This window comes from Mercenaria mercenaria, chromosome 15 (genome assembly GCF_021730395.1).
Source record: "Mercenaria mercenaria strain notata chromosome 15, MADL_Memer_1, whole genome shotgun sequence".
Classification (NCBI taxonomy): Eukaryota; Metazoa; Mollusca; class Bivalvia; order Venerida; family Veneridae; genus Mercenaria; species Mercenaria mercenaria.
Genome location: NC_069375.1, coordinates 33,163,557 through 33,176,701, shown reverse-complemented (window position 1 = coordinate 33,176,701; position 13,145 = coordinate 33,163,557). Strand labels below are relative to the sequence as shown.

At 34.6% G+C, this 13,145-nt stretch overlaps 1 protein-coding gene across 1 annotated transcript in view; it reads right to left on the bottom strand.

Moving 5' to 3' along the window:
- LOC123550541 (sushi, von Willebrand factor type A, EGF and pentraxin domain-containing protein 1-like) overlaps positions 1-13,145 on the bottom strand; it is a 68,419-nt gene that overhangs the window by 26,956 nt on the left and 28,318 nt on the right. The window contains exons 5-6 of the mRNA XM_053524941.1: positions 818-948; positions 338-511 (exon numbers count right to left, since the gene is read on the bottom strand). Of these exons, the coding sequence (XP_053380916.1) occupies positions 338-511; positions 818-948 (305 nt within the window). The remainder of the gene's footprint in view (positions 1-337; positions 512-817; positions 949-13,145) is intronic.

The following is a 13,145-nucleotide window of genomic DNA, read 5'->3' as shown; positions in this document are numbered from 1 at the left end:
CGTACGTCGGATATAACAAATTCCTTCATGCGGCACCGATGAGTGCCTTACAACTGCGTTTTACTTAACACTTCATTTATTATACATCTAACAAAATTTGGGTGAAGACTCAGCTTAATATATTTCAACATCTTCAAGATGCCTTTTGAGATAATCTAAGCTTTAAAATGAAGATAAATGAACGGATAAATATGTGATAATTAACATCACTACACGAACGACTAACCTTGCTATTCTAAAACAATGAAAGTTAGTTGTTCAGCCACACACACACATACATATATGTGTGTGTGTATATGCCTTATTATCAATATTTGTAAGAACTCTGTATAAATACTCTGACAAACTGGTGTATAATCCCAGGTCTTATCTTCCAGGCAAGTAGCTGTATCCCCATCAACAATTTCGTATCCATCATAGCATTCCACAACACACTCTGATCCATAGATAAAGCCATGTGAACAATCTTGACGTCCGTGCATTGGCGGATCTCGAGTGCCGCATGTAATATCTAGTCAAAATAAATCGAGCAAACTTATAAAATGAAAACTTGCATTTTCTTAGGGGAGCGAAGTATGTATTGTCCGTAAATTAATATTGAATCAGTCGAGACATTTTATACGTGTTGGCAAGAAGAAGAAAAGTTGACAAAGCACAACCGTTTTATTACAATGACATCAGACAGCTTACGACCTCTAAAACGTTAGTCGCTATAAGTCCCTATTACTGTGACACAAGAATTTCCTTTCATATATATATTTGTTAATATATCAATCAGAGATTTGTTGTTGTAATTAAATTTAATGTTGTAGCTTACATTTTACAGTGAAATCAAAACTGCATGTTGCCGTGAGATCACGTCCGTCTTTTGCAGTATATGTTACTGTATACTTTTGTCCGTCTGGACTACCGTTGAATTCATCTCCACTGTTGTATATTTTGGTTTCGCTTGAAAGATATATATATATATATATATATATATATATATATATGTATATCAGTGAATTATATGTTATTTTATTTCTAAGGGCTAAATTTTAATGATGTCATAATGTTTTCTATCCGTACAAATGAGTGTAGGGAAAGTACTGCTTTCTAATTGATTCGCTATAATATTGTTTATATAAATGGAAACTCTTTTGGAGGCTTAGCATGCAAAATAATAGCAGACTTGAATTCCCTGATTCTGTTCGTGAGAGGTAATGATATAAACATACATAATGAATTGACTGAATGATCATCAAGGACCAAAAGGTATAACTATACTGAAACAAAAGATTATTGTACTGTGATAGATAATCAAATCTATAAACCATCATGTTGTTGTTGTTGTTGTTGAAAGTGCATTTGATGAATACAAATTTAGTAAATATTACAACAGAATCTAAATAGGCATATGATTTTCTAATACTGACATTCTTAAGTCATGTCTAGCTTCCACAAAACAAAGCAGAAATGCAAAATAATTTCATCTTGCTATTATACGGAAATAAAAATACTTTCCATCAAAAGTAAATCATTTTTATCAAATCCTGCTGTATGACATTACAAACACTTTTATAATTACTCAACTTATTAGCTTTAAGCCAGCGAAAACATTTCAACAGTACGTTGTTTTATATATTTAATGTTTGACGTTAATATGCGATGTAAGTAAATGCTATTACACAAGAATGTATTGACCGTATCTCTCAAACTTAAAATTAACCTCAGTTTACCATAATATACACATATTAAGACTAGTGGCGACAATGGGGTCTTCGTGTGTATACAACCCTTGTTGTGGGGTCCTTGATTATAGCGGGGTATATTTACTGCCCAACAATTTTTTCGATTAAGTTGTCCTTTTCTGCCACTCTGATTCTACCAAAGAGCTATAAAAATAAACAGATCGGCAACTTGAAAGGCATATAGAGCAAATCTCGCCGACATCACGTGGGAACTGAATGATACCTCGTTTTACCGGTGTATGAAACAAAAAAACAGAAGGAACATAAAATTGTGTTGTGAAAATCTTTCTATCAGCTAGTTTGTTTGTAATGACAATGGTGTTTTTTTTATGTTATTAGTATTTTCTACACGGGGAAGGAATAAATTTATGATTGGAAGTCTAAGAAATCAACACTTGTTGTTTGAAAACTGGACCCGCTTCGGGCCGTATCGCCAGTGTAATACTTTATAATAAGCATCTGTTGATTTGATCATGATTAATCAAGTCGGCAAATGCTTCAAGATGATAACGCGCTGAGACGAGCTGATGTGAGATTATCTCCTGTTGCCATTCTGTGTACTTTATACTTCTTTGATTATACTGTGTTAATTTGTGCACAACCGTCTAAGAAATACACTGGAATCTGAGTTGTCTCCCTTTGCCCATGCCTCGTCAAAATGATAATTGTTCTCGCGTACCGATCGAATATTGTAGGAGAGGCAGGAACCAGAACCGATGTTTCCGGTAAAATTTAAAATTCGCGGTAAGTTAGGTAAGCATAGCCATTTTCTTTTTCTTCTTAGTATTTATAGCATGCGGTCATAATTTTGACCACCATACAGGAACTTGAAATTTTATCAATAAAACGCTCAAAAAGCCAGTATCTGTAAGCCATCCTTATTACCAAAAGAAAAAACAACACGAATGCAATGTCGCCCGTTCCCCACCCACTTCTTGTAAACTAAAAACATTCCATATTCAGCATTGACAATTGTATTTCTAAGCTGGATATCATCAGACCATATTGAAACTACGTACAATATTTACAAGTATTCGTCATTACAGGCTGATGAGCAGCGTCTCGTAACGGAGACACCCTTCCGTGAGTGGTCGATAAAATCTTCAGACTCGAAAACACGTACCTTGTCGTACAGAACGTATTTTGAACCAATCATTGCACAATCCGAAACAACATCGCTGGCATTGAAAGGTCACAAATAAATTTTCATTAACATAAATTTATATTATTGAACACAAAATAAAAACATTTTAACACCTGTAATTATATTTATAAATATTATTGCCGCATCGCGATATTAACCTTGCAAGTATGACGTTAGACTTGAGTTTCAGTCTCTGTATGAGCTAAAACAAAGAAGTGTAAATTACATAGAACGGCAACAGGAGATAATCTCGCGTAAGTGCGTGTCACCGCGTTATCTTATTGAAGCGTCTCTTGACTTGATCACTCTTGATCAAATCAACAGACGCTTTTTTAAGTAATACGCTGGCGATACGCGCGGCACGTAAATAAACCGAATCGGGTCCAGTTTTCAAAGGACAACTGTTAATTTCTCAGACTTTCGATCATAAATTCATTCCTTCTCCGTGTAGAAAATACTAATAACATTAAAAAAGCACCATTATCATTATAAACAAACGATTTGATAGAAAGTTTTCCACGATACAAATTTTTATCCTTCTGCTCTCTGTTTCATACACCGGTAAAACGAGATCTAATTTAGTTCACACGTGATGTTGGCGAGATTTACTCTTTATGCCTTTAAAGTGACCGATCTATTTATTTTTATAGCTCTTTGGATAAAACTTTGACACGTCGCAACTGTGTGTGTGCAGAAAGAATTAGATCAAAAGAATACACAATAATGAGTATAAAATGGCTGCTGACAGTGACCATATTTCCTGTCTTATTTCTACGAAATCTGCTCATTTTCTGAACCTATTTCACTGACAATGAATGAATGAATAGTTAGCGGGTTAAGTTGCAATTAATCTTAATGATAGATACAACATTTTATTTCTAACTTTACTTATTTGTTTAAACTTTGCCCACGGAATTAGGCATACAAGGCACATACTGTTCCTCTGTCAAGTCACGGTACTTGATAGTAAAATTGATTTATTTGAATAAAAAAAATAATATCTCAAGGAACATTTGTATTCACATCAAAGTTTAATACATTTTGCAATGAAAAGTAGATAAATTGTCACAAAATTTGTTAATGAATATGAAGAATATGGCGGTTGAATAAACGGTCGGAACGGTCTAGGACGTTCTAGGAACTTCCTCACTGGAGTCACGGTATAGAAATTAAACATTAATTCTAAACTAAATAATATACACATCCTTAAATTATCCAGCATAATAATAAAACTATTTCTAATCTGTGTATGACTCATATTTATGGAAATATTTATAAAGAAAAATATTATAGAGGGGTGGTGCGCCATTTTGGTAAAGATCCACATGCCATTTTAGACTGGAGAGGTTACTCAGATTTATACGTTTGACGACCATCAGGCCAGTTTATTATGGAATGGTGGTATGCCATTCTGGTAAAGGTCCACATGCCAATTTTAGACCAGAGAGGTGGCTGAGATTATACGTTTGATGATCCTCAGGTCAGTTTATTATGTAGTAGTGGTGTGCCATTCTAGTAAAGATCCACATGCCATTTTAGACCGGAGAGGTTACTCAGATTTATACTTCTAATGATCCTTTAATAGGGGTTTTCATAGGTTTAAAATGGAGTCTATGCACTTAAGTGTTCAGATCATAAGTCCGAATTACTATGCATTGAATGTACACCAATCAATTTTCGGTTAGCCGACAAATATCAGAACGTGCAATAGCCCGAAGTCAATTTCACTAGCCCTGGCTAGTGGTTTAATGCGAAGACTGAAAAAATGCCAGATAAGATTGGGCAGAATTTTCCTTGTGAAACAGGCAATAAAAATGGCTGTCACCTGGAAATTTTAGAGGTATTTTACCCCTCAGCTACAAATAATTATGAGGCACTGCTTGTCCCCACAAAATATATAGAGAGTTCCTGGAAAACAGGAAATTATCTTTGTCATGTGATTTTTCCAACCAATAGTTTTTAGTCATTTTGTAATCAACATGGATGCCTCACTTGTCATTGTCACTTGTCTGGCATTCCTTTTATTACTGGCATTATTATTAGTTATTGTTCTGGTATTTTTATACAGATTGGTAGATAAATATTTAAGAATTTAGGATATTCTTCATGACTACCAATGGCTGTATGGACAACCTGCTTTAGGTATGCTCCTTCCGACTGTTACCCTGTGCAATATCAAATGCTTTCCTGTCAGATTTGCAGAATTATAATTATTGACTAAATACATCAAAATTAATCCCAGCATGCCCACTCACGCAAACAAAATATAAAATAAGGTTGGGAATGGGACATACGGTAACGCAAGTTTTCATTAGGGAAAATATAGACAATAATGTTTTGTTTTTTTTTTAAAGAAACTGTTGTAACAATTGCATAATAATTTGTTAATGCGATGGTTACACCAAGTCCTTTTCAACAAACAATTATAAAAATACTCTATATGTACGAAAGAGATCTTAGTATACATTTGAAAATATAATAATTATGTTAACTAAACAATGCGTTACATGTACCTTTAATTAATGCCTTTATTATTTCATTATGTTAATTTCATTTTAAATGACTATTCATCACATTATATGCATGTTTGTAGTATATTTGACTAATACATATTATAAAATATCCTGAACGATGTCTGAAAAACATTTAAGTTTACGTAAGTAAAAGTTTAAACTATGTATAGATTATTTTGAAATGTTATTCAATTGTTCAAACACTATAATATTTTACTTTTCCAGTAACTTTATTCTAACTTTATTCTTGGCTTTCTTTTCCGTAATAAGAATGCTGAACATGTGTATAATTGCATTATATATATATATATATATATATATATATATATATATATATATATATATATATATATATATATATATATATAAGTGAGATATTAAAGAAAAAACATCAACTTCAATCGGCAATCGGACATAGTTTTTAATTAACATCGACCACAACATAGATTTTCTTTTTCCGCTACCTTCTCTGTTGAAAACGGCGTTAAACACAAAACCAATGAACGAAATCCTCAGGAAAAATACAGGGAACCAATCAAAAACGCTCTATTTTTATAAAACCGCTATTTTTATTTATCACTCATTCTGTTGATCGATATGTTCATTGAGCATTTATATATCGAACTATACAGGCGGTATTTACGCCGTTGCTGTGTTGTTTTGATTTATGCTACCCTTGAAAAAGGCTTTTTTAAAAAGCCGAAAGCGCTCGGGTTTATAATTAAACTTTTGACACTGTTTGAACATATATTTTTTCTCATACTCTATATATATATATATATATATATATATATATTGCCGCACGCAACGGGCGTCCCATATGGGCACTTCCTCCGGAAGACTGTATGTATATTTATTTTAGTTTAACAATATAATAGTGCATGAGGTACAGAAGATGCCCTATACCAGAATCAACCCCAAATCTTTTATGTGTCCGTGATAGAGCACAGAAACACGGAGCCTTTGTTTATAGTCCCATCCGAAAGACAGACTGTAAGTCATGTTAAGGTGGGGTGGGAGATCAAACTGAATGCTGAAAGTATCAATTTGGACGACATTTTTGTCGAGCCCACAAGGGAAGCACACCCCCACACCCCCCCCCCCCCCCCCCCCCCCCATTTTTTTCACATACTGAAATGTTCACTCCTACCTTTCTCATGCGATTTTCACCAAACTTTTACAAAACTACTGTTATCAAGTGCCGCAGTGCATATTATCAGGCTATTTGTCATATTTATTGCCATTTGACAAAATGCCCCACCCCCCACGCCTCCACCGGGGATATAGCTGTCTGTGACTGCTTCTTGTTATGATACACAATGACAAATAGCGGGCTCGACATGTTGCCCCTAGGCATCTTGTTTTGGCATTATAACTGCTTCAAACTACTTAAATCACTGATTAAAGACACTATATTGATAATTAAATGCATAATGCTGATATAGATGGTACAATAACAACAAATGATGAAATATTTTGAGACACATGACATTTCTCTGTGACTATCAAAATTCACTCTGGAGAAAGAGGAAATGCCATGGCAGGCATCTGAGCATGCATACATTCAATTTCATGATAGTGTAACGTCATAGTATTGACATTCGTATCGCAGTAGTGTAGCAGAAAGAGGCAAATTTGCATAAAGTAGATAATGGAAAGTTATATTGAGAAAAGTAAAAATATGTAGTCTGTGTTTTAACTATGTCCAGATTTCCCCTACAGTTATTATACACCCCACAATATTGAGTAGGTCTGAGATCATCCTACGTTGTTCTTATGGGGCTCTATGATATAAACAGGAAATGGAAATGGTTTGTCCGCCATTTTAAATGAAAAACATGAAGTAAAGCACATTTCAGATTGTTCATCATTTGATTTTAGGTTTAATATTTGTGTCACATTGTAATAAGTATATTAGTGTTTATAGTGTATTGTAGATGGAATGCCTTATTTTTAAATTGGAATAGAGATCTTCAGTAGAAGAGGTACCCCAAACTAATTAATATATCTTGAATACATTGTATGAGGTATAAACTATATGTGTAGAGCAGAATTTTTTGTCACAAAACAGAACTGTGACAGACATTGGACATACTACAAAGCTGCATGTACATAAGCTATATTTGCATAGTAACTCAAAAAGAAATGCCCAAATGATATTTTAGGGGTTTTTTTTATGAATTATCCTCCCTTTTTACTGAGAATTACTGTCTTCATGACAATTGATGTAAAAACACTGCTCTTGTCTTCCATCACTGTTTTCTTTGGGGACTGTGTCAATTAATTGCAACGGGGGAGTTTAGTGCTGGTTACATGATTTTGTTTGATAGTAAGTGGTGGTCATACAATCAATGTTGACTGTGTCCCCTTTAAATGAATTCAGCTGAAGTAAAGCTCTGCATAATAAACGCAGTAAACATATACTAGCACACTGAAAGAATTGTCTGGATTCCGACTGACATTATACATGTGTTTTAGGAGGAACTTACCCCTAGATCTGAGGGAATGTCTGACACAGAACCTGCCAGTCCTTTACGACTCTCACATAACTCTCTAGAACGCAATTTTTACACGGAGTTCCATAATTTGAGTGTATGGAGATGCCGTTGAAGCAACTGACTGCGGTGGACAGGACACGAGCGGTGTCCATGGCTCAGCAAGAGAAGGATCACGTTGGCATGTATGTTAGACTATAGAGATTTGTCTCCTCTTTTTAGATTTGTCTCTTCGATTTTGTTTTTGCACAAAATTTGTTCATTTAAACATGTTTTTGAACTTTTTAGTATAAAGATAAAGATGTCTTTCAAAGTTTCAGTACTTCATGATTTGACAAATTATTTTATTAAAATAAACACGAAAACAACGTTCTGTAAAAATACATTATGAATAGTTGAAAATTTATGCTTTCACGTAATGGGTGTAAGGTTGAGATGTATCAGCTATTTACAGAGAGAACACTCAGCGTATAAATTACGTGATCAATATAGTTTGCAGCGGCCAAATATTGATATCCATGGGAAACTGCATTCATATTTACAAACAACAGCTAACCCTTGGAATTGGACAAATTGTTTCTATGCCCCCAGCATCTACTGATGCTGGAGGCATATAGTGATCGTCCTGTCTGTGCGTCCGTTCGTCCGTACGAGTTTAAGTAGATTTTACCGTTTCGTCTAGCACCAACAACGCTTACTAGAACACTAAAATACTTGTGTCGATTCGCCGTAAAACCCAACTCATTCACTCACTAAAATACTTATACAGTCGTTGCCTATGACCATTCGTAATCCACTTATATCACTCAACCTCAGTTTGACTTTGACCTAATTTGGACGTAGTATGATTCAAATGGGCTATATCTTACACACGAGTGATCAGTACCAATCCTACTTGTGCATGGTGCATGTTACGTTCTTTTAGATAAATATTCTGTAGAGTTACGGGACTTTGTTTTTTGTCACTATACTACATACATAGAGTCTTTATACATACAGTCCACATAATTATGCAATCTTGTGTGCGTCAAATTGCAATGTACTGTGTCAGTGCGTGCGTAGGGTACATTCATCACCTTCAGTGATAGCTCTAGGTTAAAATGGTTCCGGTTTGTTATATAAATGTGGTTTGTGGAATGGAATGTGGTATATGGGGTCTTACTATATATGTTGTGGTTTGTGGGGCTTAGTATTATATGGTGTGATTGGTTTGGTCTTAGTATATATGATGTGGTTTGTGGTGTCTTAGTATATTTGATTTGGTTTATGGGGTCTTAGTATATATGATGTGGGTTGCGGGGTCTTACTGTATATGATGTGGTTTGTTGGGTCGTAGCATGATATGGCTTTTAGGGTCTTACTATATATGATGTGGTTTGCGGGGTCTTAGTATATAGGATATGGTTTGCGGGGTCTTAGTATATATGATATGGTTTGAGAGGTCTTAGTATACAAAATGTGGTTTGTGGGGTCTTAGTATATAAGATGTGGTTTGTGAGGTCTTAGTATATATGATATGGTTTGTGGGGTCTTAGTATACAATATGTGGTTTGTGGGTCTTAGTATATAAGATGTGGTTTGTGGGGTCTTAGTATATCTGATGTGGTTTGTGAGGTCTTAGTATACATGATGTGTTTTGTGGGGTCTTAGTATATAGGCTGTGGTTTGCGGGCACTTAGTATATATGATGTGGTTTGCGGGGTCTTAGTGTATATCATCTTAGTATATATGATGTGGTTTGCGGGTCTTAGTATATATGGTCTTAGAATATATGATGCGGTTTACAGGATCTTGCTATATAGGATGTGGTTTGTGGGGTCTTAGTACAGTTGAGACTGTCATAGCGACCTCCTGTTTTATGTTACCTTAATTTTCCCTCCCAATGAATTTTTCCTATATGTAAGGACTGTTAATAGCGACGGTCTGTGTTACCAGACTAACGACCGTGAAATTTCGCTCCAAAACACAATTATCGCTATCAAATAAGACTGATTTTAGCGACTTCTCATTGCTTGCCAGTCAGTGTCGGCAATTATCATAGAAAATCCTTGTGAACACACTAGAGTCTACATTTAAAGTTCAATCAAGTTGAAAACCGCACAGAATATTTATCTTGATGATTTCTAGGTCAAGTTCGAATCGAATCTTGAGTTATCTTGGGTCAAAATGTAGGTCACAGGCTTAAATCATAGAAAATCCTCATGAACACTCTAAAGTCTACATATAAAGTCCAATCAAATTGAAAATTGCTCAGAATATTTATCTTCAAGTTTGAATCTGGATCATCTGGGGGTCAAAAAGTAGGTCACAAGCTCGAATCATAGCAAACACACTAGAGTCTACATTTAAAATTCAATCAAGTTGAAATTGGCTCAGAATATTTATATTGATGATTGCTAGGTCCAGTTCAAATCTGGGTCCTCTAGGGTCAAAAGTAGGTCCCAATTTTGAATTATTATATATATTCATGTGAGCGAGTTAGTGCCATTTTGGCCCTCTTGTTTAAGTCTTTCTTTTTCATGTAACCCTTTTGAAGTATTCCTTAAAACTTGAAGTACCGTATATATCCAAGTAAACACTCCTGTCCTATTTTACACATCCCTAGTATATTTAAGAGAGTGCGTTTATTTTATTTTCAAATGGCAAGGGACCTTCTTCCTGGAAACCAATGAGCAATTGACATTTGAAGCTAAAATTTCCATTGAAAGAAATTAAATTGTTACTTATTAATAAGTCACCTTTGGTCGTTCAACAAAATAACTGAAAATCTTGTTTGCACCGGCTCCTAATTTAGAGGAAAAAAAAACATGTTCTAATTAACACACCCCTTTGGAAAATTCATCGCACTGTGGGCGGTAATAAGGATAAAAACGTATTTTGTTTATGACCATTTACTCCACTTGTAGGCAAAAATAAATAACTCTGTCATTGATTTTTTACCAATTTGTACCCAATTTTCGACTACGAATTTGCTTATTACATTGAAACTTATTACAATCACCTCGACTGGTAGGCATGATTACAAAACACTGTCTTGGATTTTGACAAAACTTCGCCTTATTCGACTGGGAATGTTGGATAAGATTTCATACCAGTGCACTGTTAAGCTAGACCCTTTTAGGTATTGCTTTGAAACTTCATATACCTGTTTCTGACTATGACCTCAACTTGTAGGCAAGACAGTACACAACTCTATGGATTTTGACAGAAATTGTCAGGGGATTTTCTTATCTAAAAGTCGGCTAGTTCAAAATATTTTCTTGCTTGCTTCGTTTGCTTGATTGAAATCCTGACAATAAATTTTGACTTCAGCGTGGCCTCACAAATCATTCAGAGTTTTATGTTATAGTGTCAGTCTTGGCTAAATAGTAACATATTACAGTGCTGTAACTATTTTTGCTTTGTTTCTGATCTTCTCTTTCACTGGAAGAAAGTGTCTTTAGAAATATTGACTGTGCAAAACGTTAGGGAAAAGTCGGGGAATTTTTCATCGAATTGGTATGACCCTTGTAGATGGTGGTGTATACATTCAATTAAATAAAACAGACGATTGTTGGCGTGCGTTCGCTCCACAGCGCTCTTCTTTAATAACTCCAATATCTTGGCTGCTATTAGAATGATCACATTTTTCAACTTCAATCTTATTTTATATTATCAATACGCCGCAAAGAGACAAACCTCCTGTCCAGGGACATCTCTTGTTACTTTTCTAACTGTTATTATATTGCTTCGATTTCAGTCCATATCGAGTCATATGAGAAGAAAAATGGAAAGAGAAATTATTCCAAAACAGCATTTTGTCTTGAAAAGTGTATTCATCACTTGTTTGCTGTGCATAGAAACGAGGCAAAAGTGCAGGGAATACAGAAACTAGAATTATCATAAAATAGAAGAAAAAGGAGCTTCAAAGACTATTGTATGAAGGCAACTTTACCCATAATACCAAGGTAATATATAACTGACAATACTGCAAAAAACCTGTTTTGCATTAAAGGCGCTTAATTAAACCGTAAAAGGCAGACTCATAAATTTATAATTAAGAGCACTTTTATGAATCTTCTAGTTTATTTTTTTTTAGAAATAAGGGCGTCTTTCGTCCTAAAAATAATGAAAAAAGAAAGAAATGCGAAAAGAGAATTTGGGTGTTAATGGGACTCGAACCTTCAATCCAAGAATTGTACAGCAGTGGCAAAAACAACCCTGCATTGTATCGACTGGGCTATTCCGGTAGTTGAGAATTAAAACGTGATAAACCAATTGACTCGATTTCAGTTGACCTATTTAAAAAGGTATACAAAATACATAAATAAATATCTATAGTTAAGATTGATCTAACTTTTTTACTTCCTAACTGGGTTTTTTTTATACAATATAGAAAAATGTCATCCAAAATGCCCGAAATATTCGACAAATTTCGATGAAAATGTATTCATCATAAGAATTGAAAGTAAATTTCATATTTATAAAAAAGTGTACATTTCATGTCCACTGTAAATAATGTCTTTTACATGATGTTCAAAAAATACGGAAATACAAAAGGTATAACAATAAGGCCAACATTAACAAATTGTTTGTTTGTGATAACGCGACCGACCAATTAACTTTTTGCCGCGACCCAAACTTCTTTTGAGCCCTTGGGGCACAAAATTATTTCTTTTTTTGCCCGCGTATCCATTGGATCAGGCACATATTTTTTGGTCTGTCTCTCCTCCCTCCCTCATTTTTCTGTTTCTCCTTTTCCTGCTTGTCACAAAACTTTAACATTGCGTATAAATCATTCATTTATTAATGGATCTTTTTGAAACTCACACACATCACTCCTTGTTGCAATACTTTCACATTGATATATAACCGTATAACTTTGGCCTTCAATTTGACCATTTTCAAGATCAAACACGTAGCAAATGTTCTTGTTTTGAACAAAAGTGCTTTTAAACCATTCTTTTCTTGATGGATCTCTTTGATATAATATTCATACTCATTATTATTATTATTATTATTATTATTATTATTATTATTATTATTATACCAGATTTATATAGCGCCCTGTTCATGATAAACACGTTCAAAGGCGCTTTACATATTCTGCAGCCACACAGAGCGCGAAATCATCCTCTACTAGTACAGAGACAGAGCTATCTGACCAGAGGGACAGAGTGAGATAAAGCCCCCAGAACAGACAGAGAGAACTTTTCAGATACAGACGTGTCCTGCTAACTTAGCCTAGCTCTTTTCGAATAGACAGTCTGGTTCTTTAACATGC